Source organism: Heptranchias perlo, unplaced genomic scaffold (assembly GCF_035084215.1).
Source record: "Heptranchias perlo isolate sHepPer1 unplaced genomic scaffold, sHepPer1.hap1 HAP1_SCAFFOLD_228, whole genome shotgun sequence".
Classification (NCBI taxonomy): domain Eukaryota; kingdom Metazoa; phylum Chordata; class Chondrichthyes; order Hexanchiformes; family Hexanchidae; genus Heptranchias; species Heptranchias perlo.
In genome coordinates, this window is record NW_027139242.1 from 384,829 (window position 1) to 412,773 (window position 27,945).

At 52.5% G+C, this 27,945-nt stretch overlaps 2 protein-coding genes and 1 long non-coding RNA gene across 3 annotated transcripts in view; 2 read left to right on the plus strand and 1 right to left on the minus strand.

The window, feature by feature from the left end:
* The first annotated feature begins 1,892 nt into the window (after positions 1-1,892).
* On the plus strand, positions 1,893-3,617 carry LOC137310147 (testis-specific serine/threonine-protein kinase 1-like). Its single transcript, XM_067978121.1, has one exon. The coding sequence runs from the start codon at positions 2,011-2,013 to the stop codon at positions 3,478-3,480; it is 1,470 nt and encodes a 489-aa protein (XP_067834222.1). The 5' UTR covers positions 1,893-2,010; the 3' UTR covers positions 3,481-3,617.
* Positions 3,618-6,251: 2,634 nt separating this feature from the next.
* ess2 (ess-2 splicing factor homolog) lies at positions 6,252-25,414 on the minus strand. The gene is made up of 10 exons (XM_067978123.1): positions 25,232-25,414; positions 22,841-23,009; positions 22,320-22,418; positions 21,084-21,253; positions 20,623-20,740; positions 18,901-19,031; positions 16,568-16,670; positions 14,013-14,122; positions 9,583-9,698; positions 6,252-8,740 (listed from the first exon to the last, which is right to left on the minus strand). Exons 1-10 carry the CDS (start codon positions 25,367-25,369, stop codon positions 8,470-8,472), a joined length of 1,425 nt encoding a protein of 474 aa, XP_067834224.1. The 5' UTR covers positions 25,370-25,414; the 3' UTR covers positions 6,252-8,469.
* A 282-nt stretch (positions 25,415-25,696) lies between these two features.
* The window catches only part of LOC137310148 (uncharacterized), a 37,010-nt gene continuing 34,761 nt past the window's right edge, over positions 25,697-27,945 (plus strand). Inside the window, exon 1 of the long non-coding RNA XR_010960054.1 lies at positions 25,697-25,744. This is a non-coding gene — a long non-coding RNA (uncharacterized lncRNA). The remainder of the gene's footprint in view (positions 25,745-27,945) is intronic.

Sequence of the window (27,945 nt, forward strand, 5' to 3'; positions counted from 1 at the left end):
CACCAAGACCGACTACTTCCACCTCCGTAACATCGCCCGTCTCCACTCCTGCCTCAGCTCACCTGCTATTGAAACCCTCATCTATGCTTTTGTTACCTCTAGACTGGATTATTCCAATGCTCTCCTGGCCGGCCTCCCATCTTCCACCGTCCATAAACTTGAGTTCGTCCATAACTCTGCTGCCCCGTATACTAACTCGCACCAAGTCCCGTTCACCCATCACCCCTGGTGCTCGCTGACCTCCATTGGCTCCTGGTCCACGAACACCTCAATTTTTAAAATTGCTCATCTTTATGTTCAAATCCCTCCAAGCCTCGCCCCTCCCTATCTCTGTAACCTCCTCCAGCCCTCTGACAGCTCTGCGTTCCTCCAACTCTGGCCTCTTGTGCTATACCTCTTCCTTCGCCCCACCATTGGCGGCTATGCCTTCAGCTGCCTAGGCCCTAAGCTCTTGAATTCCCTTCCCAAAACTCTTCGCCTCTCTACCTCTCTCTCCACCTGTAAGACTCAGCTTAAAACCTACCTCTTTGATCAACCTTTTGGTCACCTGTCCTAATGCCTCCATCTTTGGTTCGGTGTCAGTTTTATTTGTCTGATTACACTCCTGTGAAGCAGTCCGTGCCCGCATGCAGCAAGACCTGGACAACATCCAGGCTTGGGCTGATAAGTGGCAAGTAACATTCGTGCCAGACAAGTGCCAGGCAATGACCATCTCCAACAAGAGAGAATCTAACCACCTCCCCTTGACATTCAACAGCATTACCATCGCCGAATCCCCCACCATCAACATCCTGGGGGTCACCATTGACCAGAAACTTAACTGGACCAGCCACATAAATACTGTGGCTACAAGAGCAGGTCAGAGGCTGGGTATTCTGCGGCGAGTGACTCGCCTCCTGACTCCGCAAAGCCTTTCCACCATCTACAAGGCACAAGTCAGGAGTGTGATGGAATACTCTCCACTTGCCTGGATGAGTGCAGCTCCAACAACACTCAAGAAGCTCGACACCATCCAAGACAAAGCAGCCCACTTGATTGGTACCCCATCCACCACCCTAAACATTCACTCCCTTCACCACCGGCGCACAGTGGCTGCAGTGTGTACCATCCACAGGATGCACTGCAGCAACTCGCCAAGGCTTCTTCGACAGCACCTCCCAAACCCACGACCTCTACCACCTAGGACAAGGGCAGCAGGTACATGGGAACAACACCACCTGCACGTTCCCCTCCAAGTCAAACACCATCCCGACTTGGAAATATATCGCCGTTCCTTCATCGTCGCTGGGTCAAAATCCTGGAACTCCCTTCCTAACAGCACTGTGGGAGAACCGTCACCACACGGACTGCAGCGGTTCAAGAAGGCGGCTCACCACCACCTTCTCAAGGGATGCTGGCCTTGCCAGACGCCCTCATCCCATAAAAAAAAGCGCCTTGGGACGTTTTACTACATTAAAGGCGCTATATAAATGCAAGTTGTTGTTGTTATACCCCCACTAATTGCATTTGCCTCGGCCCAAAAATATCATTAAATATTTCTTATCACTGAAAGCAAACACAAAAATAAACTGTTCACAAATGGGTGAGTGTAGGGTCAGGGTGCAAGCGTTTATGTCCCACTCGCAAACTGGACCAAGAGGGATGGAATCAAAAAGGTGATGTGAATACAACCTGCCTTCAGGTGAATCCAGGCAGATAGAAAGGATGGTGGTGACAATTCCACAGCACTGTTCTCTCCCTGTACAGTCACATTCTGACCATTGTGTCATCGTCTTTAGGTCATAACACACAAACATTCTTTTTGGACCCACCACAACCACAGTTAACCAGCTCCAAGACAGTGACTTGTTAAAGTTACTGTTTGTGAAAACAAGTCTCTATAGAGGCTGAAAGGGAACACGGAACGTTTCTGTGTGCTGTGGGATAGTGCCTCTGATCCTCCGTCTCCATGGCGTTTGTCAGCAGGTAAGAGGAGGGCAGGGAGCACGCATGTATTGATGTCACAGCACCATGGATGATGGGGTAGTCCTGAAAAAACGGGGCTACACCTTGGGCGTCAACCTGGGAGAGGGGTCCTATGCCAAAGTCAAGTCCGCCTACTCTGACCGTCTGAAGACCAATGTGGCCGTTAAAATCATTGACAGGAGGAAGGCTCCTGCTGATTTCCTGGAGAAGTTTCTACCCCGGGAACTGGAGATCTTGGCCATGCTCAATCATCGCTACATAGTCAAAACCTTTGAGATTTTCGAGACTTCCGATGGAAAGGTTTACATTATTATGGAGCTGGGTGTTCAGGGAGATTTACTGGAATTCATTAAAACCAGGGGGGCATTGCCTGAAGAGGTATCCCGCAAGATGTTCCGCCAGCTAGCACTGGCCGTCAAGCACTGTCACGAGCTGGATGTCGTCCATCGGGATCTCAAGTGTGAGAACCTTCTCCTGGATAAGGACTTCAATATCAAACTCTCCGACTTTGGTTTTGCCAAACGGTGCAGTACAGATGATCAGGGGAGACCTTTGCTCAGTAAAACCTTCTGTGGCTCCGCAGCATATGCAGCCCCTGAAGTTCTACAGGGGATCCCTTACCAGCCCAAAGTGTACGATGTTTGGAGTCTTGGGGTGATCCTTTTCATCATGGTGTGTGGATCGATGCCGTACGATGACTCAAACATCAAAAGAATGCTCAGGATCCAGAAGGAGCACAGAGTGGATTTTCCTCGCTCAAAAGTGGTGCCTGCAGATTGCAAGGAGCTGATCTATCGTATGCTGCACCCGGACACGACCAAACGGCTCACCATCGACGAGGTTCTGGAACATCCCTGGCTCTTCTCTGCCAAAATGAAAGAACCCCCTGCACTGAAAAAAGTGGAACCCGGCGCAGAGAAGAGGGAAGATAAGCATGGGCACACGAAGGAAGAGAAGCACGAGGGAAAAAGTGAGCGGAAACATGACCCAAAGTACCAGTGGGAGGTGGAAGCAGGCCATGAATGGGTGGACATGAAACATGAGGCAAAGCACGAATGGATGAACATGAAACGGGACAAGGCGGACGGCAAGCACGAGGCACATACTGAGCGCAAAGAGGAGGCTAGGTCTGAGGGAAAATATGACTCCAAGGAATCAGGCTCACCTCAGTCAAGGTCTGACGATGCAAAGCACCAACCGAAAAGTGGGCTGAAAGCTGACCAAAAGAATGGAGCAAAACCAGATCCCAAGACAGGGTCAAAGCAGGAGAAGATCCCAAATCACGAAACCAAAGCTGAAATTGAGAAACTGGAACCGAAAACGCAACAGAGCAGCAGGCGCAAATCGAGAAGCTTCAGACTAAACGACGAGGACCAGCCCGATGACAGTGAGGTCTACCCCGACCAGGAGAGCTTCATAGAAGCACAAAGCAAGGCAGAGTTGAAAAAAATTAGTTCCAAAAAGTCTAAATCTGTTGAAAAAAAGGGCAAGCATTCGAGCAAATCTCGCACCTAGATATCCAGAGACATGAAAACTTCAAACATCCAGTAAAAAAGGACTGCTTTCATGAAAGTTATTTATAAGTCCGCCTGGATCACTGTGATCTGTTTTTCTGTCTTCTGAAAATCTAATAAAGAACCAGGAATAAACTGATAAACCTTTAATATTTACAGTGGGCCCACAGCAATTTATTATTATAGGACATCTGCGAGTGGCAAAACCAAAGAGCTGGGAACTGGGGACACACAGTGGCTCAGTCAGCATGTGAAAGGGAAAAGACAGATTCGGGTAGAGGTCCGAGAAAAGAAAAAGGGGTTCGCTCTACACGATCGGGCAAAACTGGGGGAGGGAACAGGTCAAGGGTCAATGGAGGGGGATATTCTGAAAGGTATATTCTATGGGTCAGAATGCTGCTTGCAAGAAGGATCCTGAGCTCCATGCTTTGCTGCACCAACTCCCACTCCATGAACACTCCTGCTCTCAGGCATCTCCCGATCTGAACCATTCTGGCTACAGTCTGAATTATGCTCACACCCGGCTTTGCTCCATTCCATTTTTGCACCATTTCACTCACTTTTCACTGACTCCTAATCATTCAACTTACAGCAGCCTAGTGATTCTGGACTTGGACCAGGAACCCAGAGGTCAGGAATTCAAATGGCAAACTGTGAAACTGAACTCAGTAAATGTAGTCATTTGTGGAATCACCAGAAATTAACCATGGAATCTGTCAGATTGTTGTAAAAACCCAACTGGGTCACTAATGTCCTTCAGAGAAGGGGACCTGCCATCCCTCCACCCCCTCCCCTCGCCCCACCCCCTCCCCTCGCCCCCTCCCCTCCCCTCGCCTCACCTCGCCCCACCCCCTCCCCTCGCCTCGCCCCACCCCCTCCCCTCCCCCACCCCTCCCCAGTCAGACTGACAGGAGTCTCCAGTCCCACACTGTGCCCTCAAGGATCGTGGGGTCAGACAATAACTACTGCACACAAGAACAAAAATATTCACCTCTTTACAGTCTTCTTAAAGAAATCTATTCACAATTCATCAAGCTGCTTTTTCATGTAGTACTGGGTACATCTGTATCGAGCCTCTCCTAGCACTTGCCCCTCACCTCTAAATAAAGAGGAGGTACTTAAAAGATGGGCAATACTCAAAATAGAAAAGTCTCCCTGTCTGGATGGGGTGCAACCTAGGTTAGAGGGAAATAAGGGTGGAAATTGTGGAGGCTCTGGCCACAATCTTCCAATTCTCCTTAGAGATGGGGACCGTGCCCAAGGACCGGAGGATTGTAAATGTTACACCCAATCAAAAAAAGGGAGGGATAAACCCGGCAATTACAGGCCCGTCAGCCTAACGTCGGTGGTGGGGAACTTTTTAGAGACAATACTCCAGGACAAAATTAATTGTCACTTGGAAAAGTCTGGGCTAATAAATGAAAGTCAGCACGGATTTGTTAAAGGAAAATCATGTTTCACTAACTTGATTGAGTTTTTTGATGAAGTAACGGAGAGGGTCGATGAGGGTAGTGTGGTTGATGTTGTGTATATGAACTTTCAAAAGTCATTTGATAAAGTACCACATAATAGGCTTATTAGCAAAATTAAAGCCCATGGGATTAAAGGGACAGTGGCAGAGTGGATACAAAATTGGCTAAGGGACAGAAAGCAGAGAGTAGTGGTGAACGATTGTTTTTCAGACTGGAGGGAAGTATACAGTGGTGTTCCCCAGGGGTCAGTATTAGGACCACTGCTCTTTTTGATATATATTAATGACCTGAACTTGGGTATAGAGGGTATAATTTCAAAGTTTGCAGGTGACAAAGCTCAGAAATGTAGTAAACAGTGAGGAGGATATAACAGACTTCAGGACATAGACAGACTGGTGAAACTGGCAGATACAGGTCAGATCAAATTTAACACAGAGAAGTGCAAAGTGATGCATTTTGGTAGGAAGAATGAGGCAATATAAACTAAATGGTACAATTTTAAAGGGGGTGCAGGAACAGAGAGAACTGGGGGTTTATGAACACAAATCTTTGAAGGTGGCAGGACAAGTTGAGAAGGCTGTTTAAAAAAGTATTTGGGATTCTGGGCTTTATTAATAGAGGCATAGAGTACAAAAGCAAGGAAGTTAAAACACTGGTTAGGCCTCAGCTGGAATATTGTGTTCAATTCTGGGCTTTAGAAAGGATGTCAAGGCCTTAGAGAGGATGCAGAGGAGATTTACTACATTGGTTCCAGGGATGAGGTGCTTCAGTTATGTGGAGAGACTGGAGAAGCTGGGGTTGTTCTCCTTAGAGCAGAGAAGGTTAAGAGGAGATTTGATAGAGGTGTTCAAAATCTTGAATGGTTTTGATAGAGTAAATAAGGAGAAACTGTTTCCACTGGCAGGAGGGTCGGTAACCAGAGGACACAGATTTAAGATAATTGGTAAAAGAATCAGGGGCGACATGAGGAAAAAAATGTTTACACAGCGAGTTATAATGATCTGGAGTGCGCTGCCTGAAAGGGTGGTGGAAGCAGATTCAATAATAACTTTCAAAAGGGAGTTGGATAAATACTTGAAGGGAAAAAAATTACAGGGCTATGGGGAAAGAGCAGGGGAGTGGGACTAAATGGACAGCTCATTCAAAAAGCCAGCACAGGCACGATGGGCTGAATGGCCTCCTCCTGTGCTGTAACATTCAATGATAGTCTATTGGGCCCAGTGCCTCCACATCTTCCCCCAAAACCTTGATCCGTCTTTTCTCTTTCAGGTGCTGACTGACGCAGCATGAAGTTCCTGCGTTTACAGTTCTTATCTTTTATTACTGAGGCACAAGTTAATTCATTACTTGACAGAGAGACGATTCGATAACAAGAAATACAACAGAATATTCTCAACCAATGTCCTGCTCCAGCAGACTGTGTACTCACTTGGTGGCTGGTGAACCTGGCCTTTATGGGTCCATTAAAAAGATGGTACAGCAAATAAACAGAGAGGAGAGGGAGGGGGTGGTAATTCAGCTCCCCATCTCCTGTCATGAAACGATACGTTGCTCAACATCCAACACAGACCCAATATCGAGCCTAGTGCAGGGGCGAGAGCAGGGCTTCTCTTACCCACACATACCCAACACACTCAAATAATCTTCAGTCAAGTCTTACTAAGACATCTCCAGGCCTCTGAACATCTGGGTAGAGCTCCCACCACTGCTCAGTGAGTGAGCGAGGGCTCTCCCTGGGGACAGGACCGAGTGAGGGCACTCCCTGGGGACTGAGTGCTACATTCGGAAGGTCCCAGGTCCTGGCCTAGGCCGGGCCAATCTCAGCTGCTTGGCAGCTGGGGAATTGCGATGAGCCTCTGCACCCCAAATGCTGCTGGGGGTAGGGAAGGGGTGTGGGGGTGAAAAGGTTTCTCTGCTGATTCAGTTTCCAGCGATTCCTGGTACAAACTGTGCATGAACACTGGGAGAGGACGGGAAGACCAGGCTCATGGACTAAACCCCAGTCAGGGTCAGGGCCTGTGCCACTGAACCCCAGTGAGGGTCAGGGCCTGTGCCACTGAACCCCAGTGAGGGTCAGGGTCTGTGCCACTGAACCCCAGTGAGGGTCAGGGTCTGTGCCACTGAACCCCAGTGAGGGTCAGGGTCTGTGCCACTGAACCCCAGTGAGGGTCAGGGTCTGTGCCACTGAACCCCAGTGAGGGTCAGGGCCTGTGCCACTGAACCACAGTGAGGGTCAGGGCCTGTGCCACTGAACCCCAGTGAGGGTCAGGGCCTGTGCCACTGAACCCCAGTGAGGGTCAGGGTCTGTGCCACTGAACCCCAGTGAGGGTCAGGGCCTGTGCCACTGAACCCCAGTGAGGGTCAGGGCCTGTGCCACTGAACCCCAGTGAGGGTCAGGGCCTGTGCCACTGAACCCCAGTGAGGGTCAGGGCCTGTGCCACTGAACCCCAGTGAGGGTCAGGGTCTGTGCCACTGAACCCCAGTGAGGGTCAGGGCCTGTGCCACTGAACCCCAGTGAGGGTCAGGGCCTGTGCCACTGAACCCCAGTGAGGGTCAGGGTCTGTGCCACTGAACCCCAGTGAGGGTCAGGGCCTGTGCCACTGAACCCCAGTGAGGGTCAGGGTCTGTGCCACTGAACCCCAGTGAGGGTCAGGGTCTGTGCCACTGAACCCCAGTGAGGGTCAGGGTCTGTGCCACTGAACCCCAGTGAGGGTCAGGGCCTGTGCCACTGAACCCCAGTGAGGGTCTGGGCCTTCAGAAGAGATCAGGAGAGAAAGCAAACCAGACTTTACCATATTTACATATTAAAACCACCCAGCCCAGCACTCAGAACTAAAGCCCCAATTTAATACAGATGTGATGCTGTCTCCTCCATGTGAAAGGGTCAGAGGTTAATGTTGAACAGATGAGAAGGGGGTTGGTTTGGAGCTAACGGGAGGTGAGCCAACACTGAAAAGATTAGAAAGAAATGGAAATATTTCCCCCGGAGTTCTGGGGGAAAGGCTTCAAACATTTGCTTCATGGTGACTGCTGTTATACCGCAAGCAGCGTCAGGCGATGCCTTGTTATCTCGCATGGCCTGGTAATGTGCAGTTTAACAAGTCCGTGACTGAACTCAGACAAACCCCACACAATGTCACACAAGAGATTTACAAGTAGTGTCGGGGATGGAGCAGAAATCAGCGGAAAAGTCCAGCCTTCACCCAAAGAGGCCAGTTTATTGAATGAGAAGAATCGGTGGGAGGGGCAGGTGAATGTCGACCGGTGTACAGATGGAATCGTCCTTCATTCTTAAACATCCCCATTATCAGTCCAGCAAATATCAGTTGGTTTCCAATTCCTCTTGGTCACTTTGGGGAAACAAAGGAGAGCGCGGCCCGAGCTCGGAGAGACGCGGCCCGAGCTCGGAGAGACGCGGCCCGAGCTCGGAGAGACGCGGCCCGAGCTCGGAGAGACGCGGCCCGAGCTCGGAGAGACGCGGCCCGAGCTCGGAGAGACGCGGCCCCTCATGTCCAGCACTAGAAGAAGTCGGCTGCTTTCTTTCTCTTGGGCAGCTGCAGCAGGTTATCAGTGATGGAGGTGGGGTCCTGGCTGTTCGGGGTGTGGGTACTAGTGGGTACCTTAGGGGTCCCGTCAGCAGCTGGTGTCTTGCACCGTGGTGTTCCTTTGTGTGCCGGGGAGGGCGTGTAACTGGCGCGTAAAGCTTTGTCCGTATACTTGCTGGAAGTCCGGTTAACAAGTCGCTGCAGAGCTGGCGACATCACAGGGCTGATTCCGTGCGGAGAGAGGCTGTGAACGAGGAGAAAGCAACAGAAATAAATCAACGGTGAACAGACCAGCCCCCCCTCACTCACCAAGGCCAAAATAACATTTGTCCTCTCAGAAACAAATCCCCGTGAACCAGTGATTCCACGAATAAAACCGCACAGAGTTTACATCCCTCCCCCCACACTCCCCGTCCCTCCCCCACACTCCCCGTCCCTCCCCCACACTCCCCGTCCCTCCCCCACACTCCCCGTCCCTCCCCCACACTCCCCGTCCCTCCCCCACACTCCCCGTCCCTCCCCCACACTCCCCGTCCCTCCCCCACACTCCCCGTCCCTCCCCCACACTCCCCGTCCCTCCCCCACACTCCCCGTCCCTCCCCCACACTCCCCGTCCCTCCCCCACACTCCCCGTCCCTCCCCCTCCCCCCCCCAACCACTCCCTCCCCCTCCCCCCCCCAACCACTCCCTCCCCCTCCCCCCCCCAACCACTCCCTCCCCCTCCCCCCCCCAACCACTCCCTCCCCCTCCCCCCCCCAACCACTCCCTCCCCCTCCCCCCCCCAACCACTCCCTCCCCCTCCCCCCCCCAACCACTCCCTTTTCAGGGGCCGGGCAGTGAAGGGAAGGAGAGAAAGGGACCGAAACGCTCCAAGGCAAATTTCAATTCCTCACTCGACTGCCATCAACCAGTAAGAGCAAGTTGGGGCCCTCACTGCAGCCTGCAACTCACTTCAAGCCCGGCCCGGCCCGGCCCCTCACACGGCCCGGCCTCCAGGCAAACAGAAGCGGTGAGCCGACACACCGAGCCCTGGAGCAGGACACCACCTGTCTCTGTGCAGACTCAAACTCCAGTGCCTGCACTCACCTGACCAGACTCTCTGTGGCCTTCCGCAAGGCCTCCTGCTTCTTGGTTCTATTCTTGGCAGCGACCTCATTGACCATTTTTAGCCCCAACCTCTCTCTCCGGCCTGGTTCCAGAATCTGTGGCAAAGGGATCACATATCAAGGATTAGAAGCAAATCAGGTGGATTTCTTAAACCACATACTTCACTCTTTCCGCAGAGATCGGCGCCCCCCCGAGATGATGGAGTAGAGATCCTCGGGCACGGCTGCCTCTGTATAACACCCAAGTGCCAACTCTTTGTTTGCAAATCGAGGCTTTAAATGTTGCTTCAATCACAGGGCGTGGGGAGGGGATCACAGGCCAGCCCTCACTCACCACCAATCAGACACATCCAACTTGGGGAAACGGAGGACGATGTCAGCATCCTCCCCCTGTCCCCGTCGCTAATTCAGGGCAGAGGGGCCGGCTGGAACAATCCAACTACAATCTGATATTTCATATCTCTCCCAAACCCCAACAACACAGCACTGACCACAGTGTGTAACGGGGACAAGAGCGAGGGCGAGGGCAGGCCGCGGGCGGCCAACGGGCGAGGGGAGGCCGCGGGCGGCCAACGGGCGAGGGCGAGCGGAGGCCGCGGGCGGCCAACGGGCGAGGGCGAGCGGAGGCCGCGGGCGGCCAACGGGCGAGGGCGAGCGGAGGCCGCATGTGTTGATCTGTGAAACGATTGAGGAAAGGGATGAAGAGTTCGCCTTTCTTTTAATTCATTCCATCGGGATGTGGGCGTCGCTGGCGAGGCCGGCATTTATTGCCCATCCCTAATTGCCCTTGAGAAGGTGGTGGTGAGCCGCCTTCTTGAACCGCTGCAGTCCGTGTGGTGACGGTTCTCCCACAGTGCTGTTAGGAAGGGAGTTCCAGGATTTTGACCCAGTGACGATGAAGGAACGGCGATATATTTCCAAGTTGGGATGGTGTGTGACTTGGAGGGGAACGTGCAGGTGGTGTTGTTCCCATGTACCTGCTGCTCTTGTCCTTCTAGGTGGTAGAGGTCGCGGGTTTGGGAGGTGCTGTCGAAGAAGCCTTGGCGAGTTGCTGCAGTACACGCTGCAGCCACTGTGCACCGGTGGTGAAGGGAGTGAATGTTTAGGGTGGTGGATGGGGTGCCAATCAAGCGGGCTGCTTTGTCCTGGATGGCGTCGAGCTTCTTGTGTTTTGCTGGAGCTGCACTCATCCAGGCAAGTGGAGAGTATCCATCACACTCCTGACTTGTGCCTTGTAGATGGCGGAAAGGCTTTGGGGAGTCAGGAGGTGAGTCACTCACTGCAGAATACCAGCCTCTGACCTGCTCTCGTAGCCACAGTATTTATGTGGCTGGTCCAGTTAAGTTTCTGCAAGAAAAATAGGGTGGTAATAGTAGGGGACTTTAACTTTCCCAACATTGACTGGGACAGCCATAGCATTAGGGGCTTGGATGGAGAGAAATTTGTTGAGTGTATTCAGGAGGAATTTCTCATTCAGTATGTGGATGGCCCGACTAGAGAGGGGGCAAACTTGACCTCCTCTTGGGAAATAAGGAAGGGCAGGTGACAGAAGTGTTAGTGAGGGATCACTTTGGGACCAGTGATCATAATTCCATTAGTTTTAAGATAGCTATGGAGAATGATAGGTCTGGCCCAAAAGTTAAAATTCTAAATTGGGGAAAGGCCAATTTTGATGGTATTAGACAGGAACTTTCAGAAGTTGATTGGGAGAGTCTGTTGGCAGGCAAAGGGATGTCTGGTAAGTGGGAGGCTTTCAAAAGTGTGTTAACCAGGGTTCAGGGTAAGCACATTCCTTATAAAGTGAAGGGCAAGGCTGGTAGAAGTAGGGAACCTTGGATGACTCGGGAGATTGAGGCACTAGTCAAAAAGAAGAAGGAGGCATATGACATGCATAGACAGCTGGGATCAAGTGGATCCCTTGAAGAGTATAGAGATTGCCGGAGTAGTTAAGAGAGAAATCAGGAGGGCAAAAAGGGGACATGAGATTGCTTTGGCAGATAAGGCAAAGGAGAATCCAAAGAGCTTCTACAAATACATAAAGGGCAAAAGAGTAACTAGGGAGAGAGTAGGGCCTCTTAAGGATCAACAAGGTCATCTGTGTGCGGAACCACAAGAGATGGGTGAGATCCTGAATGAATATTTCACATCGGTATTTACGGTTGAGAAAGGCATGGATGTTAGGGAACTTGGGGAAATAAATAGTGATGTCTTGAGGAGTGTACATATTACAGAGAGGGAGGTGCTGGAAGCAAGGTACCTATCAAGGTAGATAAATCTCCGGGACCTGATGAAATGTATCCCAGGATGTTATGGGAGGAAATTGCGGGTCCCTTAGCAGAGATTTTTGAATCATCGACAGCTACAGGTGAGGTGCCTGAAGATTGGAGGGTAGCAAATGTTGTGCCTTTGTTTAAGAAGCGCGGCAGGGAAAAGCCTGGGAACTACAGACCGGTGAGCCTGACATCTGTAGTGGGTAAGTTATTAGAGGGTATTCTGAGAGACAGGATCTACAGGCATTTGGAGAAGCAGGGACTGATTAGGAACAGTCAGCATGGTTTTGTGAGAGAAAAATCATGTCTCACGAATTTGATTGAGTTTTTTGAAGGGGTAACCAAGAAGATAGATGAGGGCTGTGCAGTAGACGTGGTCTACATGGACTTTAGCAAAGCCTTTGACAAGGTACCGCATGGTAGGTTGTTATATAAGGTTAAATCTCACGGGATCCAAGGTGAGGTAGCCAATTGGATACAAAATTGGCTTGACGACAGAAGACAGAGGGTGGTTGTAGAGGGTTGTTTTTCAAACAGGAGGCCTGTGACCAGCGGTGTGCCTCAGGGATCGGTGCTGGGTCCGCTGTTATTTGTTATTTATATTAATGATTTGGATGAGAATTTAGGAGGAATGGTTAGTAAGTTTGCAGATGACACCAAGATTGGTGGCATTGTGGACAGTGAAGAAGGTTATCTCGGATTGCAACGGGATCTTGATAAATTGGGCCAGTGGGCCGATGAATGGCAGATGGAGTTTAATTTAGATAAATGTGAGGTGATGCATTTTGGTAGATCGAATCGGGCCAGGACCTACTCCGTTAATGGTAGGGCGTTGGGGAGAGTTATAGAACAAAGAGATCTAGGAGTACAGGTTCATAGCTCCTTGAAAGTGGAGTCACAGGTGGATAGGGTGGTGAAGAAGGCATTCGGCATGCTTGGTTTCATTGGTCAGAACGTTGAATACAGGAGTTGGGATGTCTTGATGAAGTTGTACAGGACATTGGTAAGGCCACACTTGGAATACTGTGTACAGTTCTGGTCACCCTATTATAGAAAGGATATTATTAAACTAGAAAGAGTGCAGAAAAGATTTACTAGGATGCTACCGGGACTTGATGGTTTGACTTATAGGGAGAGGTTAGATAGACTGGGACTTTTTTCCCTGGAGAGTAGGAGGTTAAGGGGTGATCTTATAGAAGTCTATAAAATAATGAGGGGCATAGATAAGGTAGATAGTCAAAATCTTTTCCCAAAGGTAGGGGAGTCTATAACGAGGGGGCATAGATTTAAGGTGAGAGGGGAGAGATACAAAAGGGTCCAGAGGGGCAATTTTTTCACTCAAAGGGTGGTGACTGTCTGGAACGAGCTGCCAGAGGCAGTAGTAGAGGCGGGTACAATTTTGTCTTTTAAAAAGCATTTGGACAGTTACATGGGTAAGATGGGTATAGAGGGATATGGGCCAAGTGCAGGCAATTGGGACTAGCTTAGTGGTATAAACTGGACGACATGGACATGTTGGGCCGAAGGGCCTGTTTCCATGTTGTAAACTTCTATGACTCTAATGGTGACCCCCAGGATGTTGATGGTGGGGGATTTGGCGATGGTAATGCCGTTGAATGTCAAGGGGAGGTGGTTAGATTCTCTCTTGTTGGAGATGGTCATTGCCTGGCACTTGTCTGGCATGAATGTTACTTGCCACTTATGAGCCCAAGCCTGGATGTTGTCCAGGTCTTGCTGCATGCGGGCACGGACTGCTTCATTATTTGAGGGGTTGTGAATGGAACTGAACACTGTGCAATCATCAGCGAACATCCCCATTTCTGACCTTATGATGGAAGGAAGGTCATTGATGAAGCAGCTGAAGATGGTTGGGCCTGTGACACTGCCCTGAAGAACTCCTGCAGCAATGTCCTGGGGCTGAGATGATTGGCCTCCAACAACCACTACCATCTTCCTTTGTGCTAGGTATGACTCCAGCCACTGGAGAGTTTTCCCCGATTCCCATTGACTTCAATTTTACTCGTGCTCCTTGGTGTCACACTCGGTCAAATGCTGCCTTGATGTCAAGGGCAGTCACTCTCACCAAGGCTGTAATGAGGTCTGGACCTCTTGTGTCTCCGCGCCCTAGCCTAGCCTGTACCTTAAACGCTGGTCCAGGCGTCCTGTCCACGTGAGGAGTTTCTGAGCTGTCCACACGGAATGGAGTACCTTCGATTTCACCCCACGTCATCAATGGGGACTCGTGCACACCTGCAAGGAAACAAGCTCCTGTCAATAACCTTGGGACTGATCCCAGGATACAAACCACTTCTACAAGTAGTTTAGATCAGGAGTACATTTTCAAAAAGGTAACCAGAGGTTGTAAGCTTAACATTCAACCAATGGTTGGTCACCATAACCATGGACAACACTATCACGCGCACAAGTCCCGCTGGTCTACGGTCCGGCGGGCGCCGAGTCCCGCTGGCCTACGGTCCGGCGGGCGCCGAGTCCCGCTGGCCTACGGTCCGGCGGGTATAGGGTCCTTCTAGGGTACAGTCCTATGGGTACTGACGATACCACCTTCCACACCAGTGCTTCCAATATTTCTTCCTTTTTCCTCAACCGAGGATTCCCCTCCACTGTAGCGCCCTCAATCTTGTCTGTCTCATTTCCCGCACATCTGCTCTCACCCATTCCTCTCCCTCCCAGAACCACGATACAGTCCTCCTTGTCCTCACCAGCCTCCACATTCAACATATCATCCTCCGCCATTTCCAGCATGGTCCCACCACCAAACACATCTTCCTCTTCCCTCCCCTTTCAGCATTCCGAAGGGACCGTTCCCTCCGCGACACCCTGATCCACTCTTCCATCACCCCCATCACCCACTCTCCTCCCCACAGCATCTTCCCGTGCGAGCGCAGGAGATGCAACACCTGCCCCTTTACCTCCTCCCTTCCCACCGTCCAGGGCCCCAAACACTCCTTCCAGGGAAACAGGGGTTTATTTGTACTTCTTTCAATTCAGTGTACTGTATTCGCTGCTCACGATGCGGTCTCCTCTATAATGGGGAGACCAAACGGAGATTGGGTGATCACTTTGCTGAACACCTTCGCTCTGTCCGCAAACGTGACCCTGACCTGCCAGTCACTTGCCATTTTAATTCCCACTCCCACTCCGACCTCGGCCTCTTACGCTGTTCCAATGAAGCTCGGCGGAAGCTCGAGGAACAGCACCTCGTCTTTCGATTAGGCACTTTACAACCTTCCGGACTCAACACTGATTTCAATAACTTCAGATCAGAACCACAGCTCCCATTTTTTCGGACAGCAGGAGCTGGTAATGTTTCTGCTGCCGCCATTTACAGCTCCTCCTGATCAATCTTTTATTTTTTAACCTGTCCCATTCCCACCCTCCTTGCTTTGCACCATCATCCCTTTTATCATTTAATCACTCCTGCCCTCCACCCTATCACAGGCCTTCCCTTTTGTTCCTTCCTCCCCTCCCTCCCCTCTGGCTCTGTACTTACTCAAAAACTTTAATTCTATTAACATCTTCCCGTTCTAACTCTGTTTCTTTCTCCAGATGCTGCCTCACTTGCTGAGCTTCTCCAGTATTTTCTGTTTTTAGTACAGTCCGACGGGTAACGAGTCCTGTTGGCATATAGTTCGAAGTTGTGTGTTGCTCTCCTGAACACGCTGAGTCTCACTCAGAAGGTCAAGGGCGCACTGTGAGAGAGGGAGCACAGGTGGTGGGGGGGGGGGGGGCACGGTGCTGTCGAAGGGGCAGCACAGGGTGGGGGGGGGGTCACGGTGCTGTCGGAGGGGCAGTACGGGGGGGGGGGGGGGCACGGTGCTGTCGAAGGGGCAGTACGGGGGGGGGGGGGGGCACGGTGCTGTCGGAGGGGCAGTACGGGGGGGGGGGGCACGGTGCTGTCGGAGGGGCAGTACGGGGGGGGGGGCACGGTGCTGTCGGAGGGGCAGTACGGGGGGGGGGGGCACGGTGCTGTCGAAGGGGCAGTACGGGGGGGGGGGGGGGGGGGCACGGTGCTGTCGGAGGGGCAGTACGGGGGGGGGGGGGGGGCCCGGTGCTGTCGAAGGGGCAGCACAGGGTAGGGGGGGGGGGGCACGGTGCTGTCGAAGGGGCAGCACAGGGTGGGGGGGGGGGGGGGGGGAAAAGAGGTGCCGTCGGAGGGGCAGTACGGGGGGGGGGGGGCTCGGTGCTGTCGGAGGGACAGTACGGGGGGGGGGGGGGGAAGGTGCCGTCGGAGGGGCAGTACAGGGGGGGGGGGGGGGGGGACCGTGCTGTCGGAGGGGCAGTACAGGGGGGGGGGGGGGGGGGGGGAGAGGTGCCGTCGGAGGGGCAGTACGGTGGTGGGGGGGGGGGGGGGGGGGAGAGGTGCCGTCGGAGGGGCAGTATGGTGGGGGCGGGGGGGGGGGGGACCGTGCTGTCGGGGGGGCAGTACGGTGGGGGCGGGGGACCGTGCTGTCGGGGGGGCAGGGCTGCCCTCTCAGGTGGATGTGAGAGAGTGTGTGGCACTGTATGAAGAGCAGGGAGTGTCTCGGTGTCCTGCTGTTCGTGGGATCTTGTGTACATAACAACAGTGAAGTGTCCGGGGACATCTTATCAAAATTGAAGAGATGCTAAGAATGTCAGCGTGAGGTGAACACGGAGTGACCAACAGCAGCACTGCTCCCCTCAGCTAGTTGTTACCTGGAGCAGGTGAAGGAGTCCCCACGAACCCATAGCCATTCACTTTGGGTGACTCCTGCGGGATCAGCTCCTTCCCATCAGGCCCCACTTTGCCCTGCTTAAACTTGAAAACAAAAGTCAGGGTCAGTCAGTGAGCACGGAGAATTCCAGTCCAAGCAATCTCCGGGACACAGAGCACTCGTCTGCTGAACATGTCATTGTTCATTACAGCCACACGTCACGGAGGGCATGGTTCAGGTGCAGAGTAGACATATTACCACGAGGGGGAAAGGAGGGGCATCCAAAGCTGGAGCTCCCTGGATGACTAAAGATACAGATTAACATGGAACAGAAAAAGGGGGCTCATGGTGAATGTAAGGTTCATAATACAGTAGAGAATCAGGCTGAAAACAGAAAGTACAGAGGAGATCGAATAAAGGGAATAAGAAGGGCAAAGAGAGAATCTGAGAATAGATTAGTGGCGAATAGAAAAGTAAACAATGTGGAGGATAGTAACAGATTTCAGGAGGACACAGACAGACTGGTGAAATGGGGCAGATCAAATTTAAAGCAGAGAAGTGTGAAGTGATGCATTTTGGTAGGAAGAATGAGGAGAGGCAATTTAAACTAAATGGTACAATTTTAAAGGGGGTGCAGGAACAGAGAGACCTGGGGGTTTATGTACACAAATCATTGAAGGTGGCAGGACAAGTTGAGAAGGTGTTAAAAAAGCATTTGGGATCCTGGGCTTTATTAATAGAGGCATAGAGTACAAAAGCAAGGAAGTTATGCGAGGAGAGGGGGAGCCCGGGCCCTGAAACGCCCTGCAGTTCTACTGTGCCATGTTGAAATGTTTTGTGTAAATGCCCCAGCCCAGGGGGCCTGCAGTGTGTGGGGTGTGTTTCGGGGGGGGGGCCCTGCAGTGTGTGGGGTGTGTTTCGGGGGGGGGGCCCTGCAGTGTGTGGGGTGTGTTTCGGGGGGGGGCCCTGCAGTGTGTGGGGTGTGTTTCGGGGGGGGGGGGGGGCCCTGCAGTGTGTGGGGTGTGTTTCGGGGGGGGGGGGGGGCCCTGCAGTGTGTGGGGTGTGTTTCGGGGGGGGGGGCCCTGCAGTGTGTGGGGTGTGTTTCGGGGGGGGGGGGGCCCTACAGTGTGTGGGGTGTGTTTCGGGGGGGGGGGCCCTGCAGTGTGTGGGGTGTGTTTCGGGGGGGGGGGGGGCCCTGCAGTGTGTGGGGTGTGTTTCGGGGGGGGGGCCCTGCAGTGTGTGGGGTGTGTTTCGGGGGGGGGGGCCCTGCAGTGTGTGGGGTGTGTTTCGGGGGGGGGGGGGGCCCTGCAGTGTGTGGGGTGTGTTTCGGGGGGGGGGGGGGCCCTACAGTGTGTGGGGTGTGTTTCGGGGGGGGGGGGGGCCCTACAGTGTGTGGGGTGTGTTTCGGGGGGGGGGGGGGGCCCTGCAGTGTGTGGGGTGTGTTTCGGGGGGGGGGGGGGGCCCTGCAGTGTGTGGGGTGTGTTTCGGGGGGGGGGGGGGCCCTGCAGTGTGTGGGGTGTGTTTCGGGGGGGGGGGGGCCTGCAGTGTGTGGGGTGTGTTTCGGGGGGGGGGGGGGGCCCTGCAGTGTGTGGGGTGTGTTTCGGGGGGGGGGGCCCTGCAGTGTGTGGGGTGTGTTTCGGGGGGGGGGGCCCTGCAGTGTGTGGGGTGTGTTTCGGGGGGGGGGGGGGGCCCTGCAGTGTGTGGGGTGTGTTTCGGGGGGGGGGGGGCCTGCAGTGTGTGGGGTGTGTTTCGGGGGGGGGGGGGGGCCCTGCAGTGTGTGGGGTGTGTTTCGGGGGGGGGGGGGGCCCTGCAGTGTGTGGGGTGTGTTTCGGGGGGGGGGGGGGGCCCTGCAGTGTGTGGGGTGTGTTTCGGGGGGGGGGGGGGCCTGCAGTGTGTGGGGTGTGTTTCGGGGGGGGGGGGGGGCCCTACAGTGTGTGGGGTGTGTTTCGGGGGGGGGGCCCTACAGTGTGTGGGGTGTGTTTCGGGGGGGGGCCCTACAGTGTGTGGGGTGTGTTTCGGGGGGGGGCCCTGCAGTGTGTGGGGTGTTTGAACCAAAGGTGACATGAGGAAAATCTTTTTCACACAGCGAGTGGTTAGGATCTGGAATGCACGGCCCGAGGGGGTGGTGGAGGCAGATTCAATCGTGGTCTTCAAAAGGGAACTGGATAAGTACTTGAAAGGAAAAATTTGCAGGGCTACGGGGAAAGGGTGGGACTCGCTGGATTGCCCTTGCACAGAGCCGGCACGGAATCGATGGGCCGAAAGGCTCCTCTGTGCTGTAAGCTTTCTGTGATTGTATTCTATGTTTGGGTGGGCGGTGCCTGCTCTCTGTACCTGTGCGTTGAGAGCTGCCGCTTGCTGCAGCTGTGACTTGCTCAGGGCTCGGCTGAACGGATCACCCTGGAAACGGGTGTTTTTGTGAACCACTTCGCGAGGTTTCTTGAAGAGCTCATCGTCCGTCACCCCTGCAAACAAAGAGTGAAACTCACAGCAACTGTCAGGCAGCAAAACGGAAACCAGCTCCTACTCCCTGGGCTGAGGAGCAGGGAGAGGGCCCTTCACTGAGCACCTCGGGCAGCTCCGGTGGGGCTCTGGGGAGTGGACCACAGGGTATACCCAGCTATCTAATCCCAGCAATTCAGCCCTCAGGGAACTCCATTCTATCCCTCACTTCAAAGGAAAAATTTTCAGGGCTACGGGGATAGGGCGGGGGAGTGGGACTAGCTGGATTGCTCTTGCACAGACTCGATGGGCTGAATGGCCTCCTTTCGTGCTGTAACCTTTCTAAGATTCTAATAGCAGCTGGAAGCAAGGCTCAGTTTGAAATGGTCACTCTCCACTGAGAGAAAAGGCCTCAGGTGATGCAGCATGGGCTGGGTAATAGTTTGAGGCCTGAGGTAACTATGGAAACACTCCTCATACACCACTGTTCACCCTACAGTGTGACAGTCAGTCACTGTGTGACAGTCACAGTTCCAACAACAGCCAGTCTCCAGCCTGAGCTGGAAGATCATGTCCCTCCTGCCCATCGGCCCTTTCCTGTCACCACCCCCCCCACTCCTCCTCACCCCACCCCCCTCACCCCTGTGAGTGCAGCTTATTTTCAGAGAGATAGATAGATCCATCGATCCTGTGGAGACTTCCCTCCCACCATTCTGGGCTACATTCAAACCCACGACCCCCGGTGGAAGGTCAGTTTATTAATGTCCCTCACCACCCAGTTCCACGGTTAGGTCACCGACCACATGAAATCTGAGAACCTCCTGCAGAAGTCAAGTGACCTGTGCACAGACACCCAGGCAGGGATGTGAGCAGGAGGAGGTCAGCACTGAATCTGGGTCCCTCTCACAGGGGCACATTCACAGCTTTCACATCAATCTGTTGCTGTTTCCAGGTAAACCATCAGCCCAGGGAAATGTTTGGTCAGTGGGGAAGGGTCTTGCTGTTCTTCAGGCACTAACTCCAAGTGTTCACACATTCCTTCCTTCAAGTGTCACCTTGTATCGGAGTCAGACTGCCACATGTGTGAGCCTCTGCCAGTGCTGCTGCTGTCTCCTGCCCATCGTCCTGCTCCTATCTCTTGGCTCTTTCCTCTGTGGCCCAAATACTCAAGGTCTATTCCTTCACCTCAGTTAGTGTATTACCCCCGACCCCGCCAACACTTCCCTCCTCTTCGACCCCACAGGGTACCGGTGGTCAGGGGCCCCTGGTACAGTGCCCGGTGACCAGTGTACCAGCAGTGTCGTGCATTGGCAGGGAGTTCAACCAAACAAGACACCGGAGCCAAGCCGGAACCCCTCTCACCAAATGTCCAAATCAGCAGGAATCACCGGACAGCGATCCAGAGACAGAACTCTGGCTGACTGTCCCCACTGGGCTGAGGCCCTGTGTCGTGTCCCCTCTCCTGCTCCAGCTGACAGCACAAACGGGGGATTGTACCCGTGCTGCTCGTTCTGTATGACTCAGTGAGTGGCAACGCCCAGACAGGGTCCAGACCGGGCAGGGCCCGGGCCCAGACAGCTTGCACGACAGAGTCTCAACGAGTCTGCTCCTTACCTTCTGGGTAATACATCAGAACGTTCTTGGCTTTATACTCCCAGGTTTCTACTCCTGCTTTTCCGCCCTTGATGGCCTGGTCTTCAGGGGACAGCAATGCCAGCATCGCCTCACGGTGCTGGAACGAGAGACAATGTCACCAATACAGTGAGGGTAGAGGCCCTGTACGCAGCCGCCTGTACGCTGTCACTCGGAGGGAGAGAGATTAGTGATTTATGTGAGGTACCTGTTCCTACACGAGGCCCACAGCAAAAAGATCTCCTCTCCCCATATCCATGGGCCGGGGCGGGGGGTGGTGGAGATTGAAATCAAGATATCTGTTGATAAAGGGGCATCTCACCCCCACCACCATGCAATGATTTAATACGAGGGAGAATATATGTCAAAGACACTCATTAATGCTCACAGTTATTTACACATTTATACACATTAATATACAGACGGCAGGGAGGAGGCTGTACCTGTTTCGACTCTTCCTCTGCCTCATACAGCCAGCCGTGTTTAATCTTGTTCCTCTCTTCAGCGAGTTCCATGATCTGATTAAAGGAGGTGTTGTCCTCACTGGTGCTTCTCCCCAAGAAGGTGTCCAGAGTGGGCAATTCCTTCTCTTCCTTCCTCCCATTCCTCTCTCCTGGAGAAACACAGAGACACCCTCACACTCAGTAAGGTAGAGGAGTGCCCGTTACTGCACCGTGCTCCCTTTACTGCACCGTGTTACTGCACCATGTTACTGCACCATGCTCCCGTTACTGCACCATGTTACTGCACCATGCTCCCGTTACTGCACCATGTTACTGCACCATGCTCCCGTTACTGCACCATGTTACTGCACCATGCTCCCGTTACTGCACCATGTTACTGCACCATGTTACTGCACCATGTTACTGCACCATGTTACTGCACCATGTTACTGCACCATGTTACTGCACCATGTTACTGCACCATGTTACTGCACCATGTTACTGCACCATGCTCCCTTTACTGCACCATGTTACTGCACCATGCTCCCTTTACTGCACCATGTTACTGCACCATGTTACTGCACCGTGCTCCCTTTACTGCACCATGTTACTGCACCATGCTCCCTTTACTGCACCATGTTACTGCACCATGTTACTGCACCATGTTACTGCACCATGTTACTGCACCATGCTCCCTTTACTGCACCATGTTACTGCACCATGTTACTGCACCATGCTCCCGTTACTGCACCATGTTACTGCACCATGTTACTGCACCATGTTACTGCACCATGCTCCCTTTACTGCACCATGTTACTGCACCATGCTCCCTTTACTGCACCATGTTACTGCACCGTGCTCCCTTTACTGCACCATGTTACTGCACCATGCTCCCTTTACTGCACCATGTTACTGCACCATGTTACTGCACCATGTTACTGCACCATGTTACTGCACCATGTTACTGCACCATGTTACTGCACCATGTTACTGCACCATGCTCCCTTTACTGCACCATGTTACTGCACCATGTTACTGCACCGTGCTCCCTTTACTGCACCATGTTACTGCACCATGCTCCCTTTACTGCACCATGTTACTGCACCATGTTACTGCACCATGCTCCCTTTACTGCACCATGTTACTGCACCATGCTCCCTTTACTGCTGCCCAGCACAAGCATTAGAACCGTTTCTACTTATCAGAGAGAGATGTACTTTACATCACTAAAATCACCTCCATCAGCCGGCAGACGTCCACTTTGCCCAGCTTTACTCTGTGAAGACGGAGACCCTGGAAGAACCTCTGGTGTTTCAAAAGTAGCCGGTGTGAGATCTGTAAGAGACCAGAATTACAGTCAGAGTCAAAACATCAGCGCCCTCACCCCCAGGTCAGCGCCCTCACCCCCAGAGACCCCCGGGTCAGCGCCCTCACCCCCAGAGACCCCCGGGTCAGCGCCCTCACCTGTGCCCTGCTGGTGTTGCCTTCAGCTGAGCCTATTTAGAAAGCGGGATACACCTGCACAGGGCCTGCAGATGAACGTCAATGCCCATTTTGAAGTCCTTACTTTTCTATTTTTATTCTGAATTTCTATGTCCCCATTTATAATAGCACTGTCTATGTAAACTTGTCACCCTCCAACCAGTAGGGGCCTGGGACGCCCAACATTGCTGGAAGCAGAATCCAGTCACTTTTAAAAGGGAAGTGGATAAATATTTGCTGCGATTGAGCAAGTAATTGAGAGGAGAAGCACTTACAAGGAGCAGGGGTCCCCGAGCTTGGTTTACCGAGTGAAGAACCATACTTTATGGTTATTTCTCGCATCTTTTCCATGTCACCACTCTCTTCAGCCTCCAAATACTCTCGCTGAGCACGTAACTTCTCCACATCAGGGAAAAAATCCCGCTGGATAATTTTCTCCAAATTCTATTGAAAAAAAACACTGACATTCAGCAGTTGTACAGCAAAAGGAAAGATAACACAGGACACAAGTCACAAAAGAGTATGAAAAGAAACTCTCAAGGGATATCAAAACCAATACGAAGAACTTTTATAGTTATATTAGGTAAAAGAGGGTGGTCAGGAGCAGTGTTGGCCCCTTAAAAACTGAAAGTGGGGATATTGTCATTGACAATGGGGAAATGGTGGACATGTTGAATAATTACTTTGCGTCAGTATTTACAGTAGAAAAAGAGGATAGCATGCCGGAAATCCCAAGAAAACTAATATTGAATCAGGGACAGGGACTCGATAAAATTAACATAAGTAAAACAACAGTAATGAAGAAAATAATAGCACTAAAGAGTGACAAATCCCCAGGACCAGATGGTTTCCATCCCAGGGTTTTAAAGGAAGGAGGTGAGCACATTGCAGATGCCCTAACTATAATCTTTCAAAGTTCTCTAGATTCAGGAACTGTCCCTCTAGATTGGAAAATTGCACGTCACTCCGCTTTTTAAGAAAGGAGAGAGAGGGAAACCGGGGAATTATAGACCAGTTAGCCTAACATCTGTTGTGGGGAAAATGCTGGAGTCTATAATTAAGGATAGGGTGACTGAACACCTCGAGAATTTTCAGTTAATCAGAGAGAGCCAGCATGGATTTGTGAAAGGTAGGTCATGCCTGACAAACCTGATTGAATTTTTTTTGAAGAGGTGACTAAAGTAGTGGATAGGGGAATGTCAATGGATGTTATTTATATGGACTTCCAGAAGGCATTTGATAAAGTCCCACATAAGAGACTGTTAGCTAAGTTAGAAGCCCATGGAATCGAGGGAAAAGTACGGACTTGGTTAGGAAGTTGGCTGAGCGAAAGGCGACAGAGAATAGGGATAATGGGAAGGTACTCACATTGGCAGGATGTGACTAGTGGAGTCCTGCAGGGACCTCAATTATTCACAATATTTATTAACGACTTAGATGAAGGCATAGAAAGTCTCATATCTAAGTTTGCCGATGACACAAAGATTGGTGGCATTGTAAGCAGTGTGGATGAAAACATGAAATTACAAAGCGATAGTGATAGATTAGGTGAATGGGCAAAACTGTGGCAAATGGAATTCAATGTAGACAAATGTGAGGTCATCCACTTTGGATCAAAAAAGGATAGAACAGGGTACTTTCTAAATGGTTAAAAAGTTAAAAAACAGTGGATGTCCAAAGGGACTTAGGGGTTCAGGTACATAGATCATTGAAGTGTCATGAACAGGTGCAGAAAATAATCAAGAAGGCTAATGGAATGTTGGCCTTTATATCCAGAGGACTAGAGTACAAGGGGGCAGAAGTTATGCTGCAGCTATACAAAACCCTGGTCAAACCACACCTGGAGTCCTGTGAGCAGATCTGGACACCGCACCTTCGGAAGGACATATTGGCCTTGGAGGGAGCGCAGTGTAGGTTTACTAGAATGATACCCGGACTTCAAGGGTTAAGTTACGAGGAGAGGTTATACAAATTGGGGTTGTATTCTCTGGAGTTTCGAAGGTTAAGGGGTGATCTGATCGAAGTTTATAAGATATTAAGGGGAACGGATAGGGTGGATAGAGAGAAACTATTTCCGCTGGTTGGGGATTCTAGGAGTAGGGGGCACAGTCTAAAAATTAGAGCCAGACCTTTCAGGAGCGAGATTAGAAAACATTTCTACACACAAAGGGTGGTAGGAGTTTGGAACTCTCTTCCGCAAACGGCAATTGATACTAGCTCAATTGCTAAATTTAAATCTGAGATAGATAGCTTTTTGGCAACCAAAGGTATTAAGGGATATGGGCCAAAGGCAGGTATATGGAGTTAGATCACAGATCAGCCATGATCTTATCAAATGGCGGAGCAGGCACGAGGGGCTGAATGGCCTACTCATGATCCTATGTTCCGATATTCAAAAAGTGGAGGGCAGCCCAGGATTGTAATATTAAATAAAACAGATCTCACAACAACCTGTTTTACTGTTTTGACTTGTGATGTTGAACTGCTTCTCCCAGAAAACCGTGTGTAGCAGCAAGGACTATCCATTCAGCATAGACACAGGGGTCCCCACAGGGAGGGGAGAGGGGGGGGGGGTGGGGAGGGGAGAAGGGGAGGGGAGAGGGGAGGGGGGAGGGAGGGAGGGGAGGGGGAGGGAGGGGGAGCCTGACCTCTAACCTGCCCCTTACCCCGATGTACGATTCCTCATCCAGGACCCGTTTCCTCGGCCGGCCGTTCCCGGGCCCCGGACTTTCCTTGTTTACGGCAACCGCTCGGCTCTCTGTGTCGATGTCCCCGCTCCACAGGCCCTTTCCCTCGGTCCCCATCCCACAGCCCGCGTCTCCCCACCGTCTCTCCCGACACAGGCCTGAGCTCACAGTGCGCCTGCGCGGCGCCGCACAGCATCGCGGGAAATGTAGTCCATGCTTCCCGGCAGCCCCCGCGGCCTCGGGTCAGGGGTCACACAGCCTCCGAGCGCCATTTTCCCGGGGATCCTGTTCCCGGCGCCCGAGGCACCGGAGTTAGTGGCCGCCTCAACTCTGATATTTGGAGGGGAGGGGGGGTGGAGGGGGAGGGGGGGTGGGAGGGGGGGTGGGTGGGGGGGGAGGGGGAGGGGGAGGGGGAGGGGGGGTGGGGGGAGAGTGGGCTCGGGTGGGGGGGGGAGAGTGGGCTCGGCCTGTCTCCAGATAGTCTTTGACCAGGTAAGGAGTGAGTACACGAGCTTCAGTTTTCTGTTGAGTGTTGGTGTGTGAGAAACACCTTTCTGGTGATGAAGCCTGTGATCCTGTGATCCCTGTTTGTACTGTTACCCGTTGAGTGTTAAATGAATGTGGTTGTTGATGTGTTGGTCTGAGGGTGTATTCATGCACTGACTTGCGTGATGTGGTGGTGTGATATTTTGCAGTAAGCAATGACCAATGTCGTCTCACTGCCTTTACTCAAATATTGGGCCAGTCAGGCCACATTCTGGCCCACCTCTGGGAATGGCCAGTGACACTGGGCCCAGGGTAAAATCCTCAAAACATAACCTGGACCCCCTGTCGCAAGAGTCAGTACCTGATCTCAGTCAGATCAATGAGCCAGACATCAAAAGCAAACATCAGCTTGTATCATTTGACACTACAATAGGGACAGGGCAGCAGATATACAGAAGGATTTAGATCAGTTATGGAACTGGGCAGATAAATGGCAAATGAAGTTTAACACTGAATAATGCAAAGTACTGCAAATTGAGCAGATAGCACTCATCACTGCCAGACACTGATTGCAACAGAATGAGCACAGGGACACTGACAGGGAGCTAGGGGTGACCAGATCCAACATAACCAGCACAGTGGGTAGAAGTCAATGATTATATCAAGGCTTTATAATGCACAGGGCGCACCTCACTCAGACATTCTCATCATGCTTCAAGAGAAACATTGAAGCAATGCAGAGCAAGAAGACTGATCCAATGCTGAGCTCTGAGGATTAGAGAACGTCAAGCTCCAAAATCCAGAGAGAAAACAGTTAACGGGGAATTCTCATGAAGTACATGGGATATGAAATGGAATAGATAAGGTGAACCCAGATTTTAACTTCGGAGTAAGTCAGGTCAGTAAGACGAGTATATAAGTTTAAATTAGTGAAATTCAAAGATATTGGATATATTGGGATGAGGAAGTCACCAATGTTTCCCTCTCCGATCATTATTGGAAGGAGCACATGTCAGCTGAGGATCCGATTGGGCTCAGTTGTGATGCTTTCAATAGATGAATATCCAGGCTTACACTTGAAGGCTGCTTGGTTGGGGTACTGGGGGACCTGCCCGAAGCTCTGGAGCTTTTAACCCAGCAAAAGACAGGGGAACAACTCAGGAAAATAAGACACACAAAGAACAGAGTTGGAATGCCTTTCATAGATCACATTTATTCATAAAACTGAGCACGAGAAGGAGGGGGAGCTGCGTAGGGTTACACAGGAGGGGGTGTGATCAGGGTGGGGGTGTACAGGAGAGGGTGTGATCAGGGTGGGGGTGTACAGGAGAGGGTGTGATCAGGGTGGGGGTGTACGGGAGGCGGTGTGATCAGGGTGGGGGTGTACGGGAGGCGGTGTGATCAGGGTGGGGGTGTACGGGAGGGGGTGTGATCAGGGTCGGGGTGTACGGGAGGGGGTGTGATCAGGGTCGGGGTGTACGGGAGGGGGTGTGATCAGGGTCGGGGTGTACGGGAGGGGGTGTGATCAGGGTGGGGGTGTACGGGAGGGGGTGTGATCAGGGTCGGGGTGTATGGGAGGGGGTGTGATCAGGGAGGGGGCGTGATCAGGGTGGGGGTGTACAGGAGGGGGTGTGATCAGGGTGGGGGTGTACAGGAGAGGGTGTGATCAGGGTGGGGGTGTACAGGAGAGGGTGTGATCAGGGTGGGGGCGTACGGGAGGCGGTGTGATCAGGGTGGGGGTGTACGGGAGGGGGTGTGATCAGGGTCGGGGTGTACGGGAGGCGGTGTGATCAGGGTGGGGGTGTACGGGAGGGGGTGTGATCAGGGTGGGGGTGTACGGGAGGGGGTGTGATCAGGGTGGGGGTGTACAGGAGGGGGTGTGATCAGGGTGGGGGTGTACGGGAGGGGGTGTGATCAGGGTGGGGGTGTACGGGAGGGGGTGTGATCAGGGTGGGGGTGTACGGGAGGGGGTGTGATCAGGGTCGGGGTGTACGGGAGGGGGTGTGATCAGGGTCGGGGTGTACGGGAGGGGGTGTGATCAGGGTCGGGGTGTACGGGAGGGGGTGTGATCAGGGTCGGGGTGTACGGGAGGGGGTGTGATCAGGGTGGGGGTGTACGGGAGGGGGTGTGATCAGGGTCGGGGTGTACAGCAGTTCCATGTCTTCGGTTTAAGTCTGCATCGTATCTTTTTCTGTTGGTTGGGGTGA

Excerpts from the sequence above, each read along its gene's own strand:
- LOC137310147 (XM_067978121.1), top strand. The coding sequence starts at position 2,011 with ATGGATGATGGGGTAGTCCTGAAAAAACGGGGCTACACCTTGGGCGTC.
- ess2 (XM_067978123.1), bottom strand. The coding sequence starts at position 25,369 with ATGGGGACCGAGGGAAAGGGCCTGTGGAGCGGGGACATCGACACAGAG. Across the intron at positions 23,010-25,231 it reads ATGAGGAATCGTACATCGGG|AATTTGGAGAAAATTATCCA; the intron begins GTAAGGGGCAGG and ends TTTTTTCAATAG. Across the intron at positions 16,671-18,900 it reads CGGCAGCTCTCAACGCACAG|TTTAAGCAGGGCAAAGTGGG; the intron begins GTACAGAGAGCA and ends TTTGTTTTCAAG.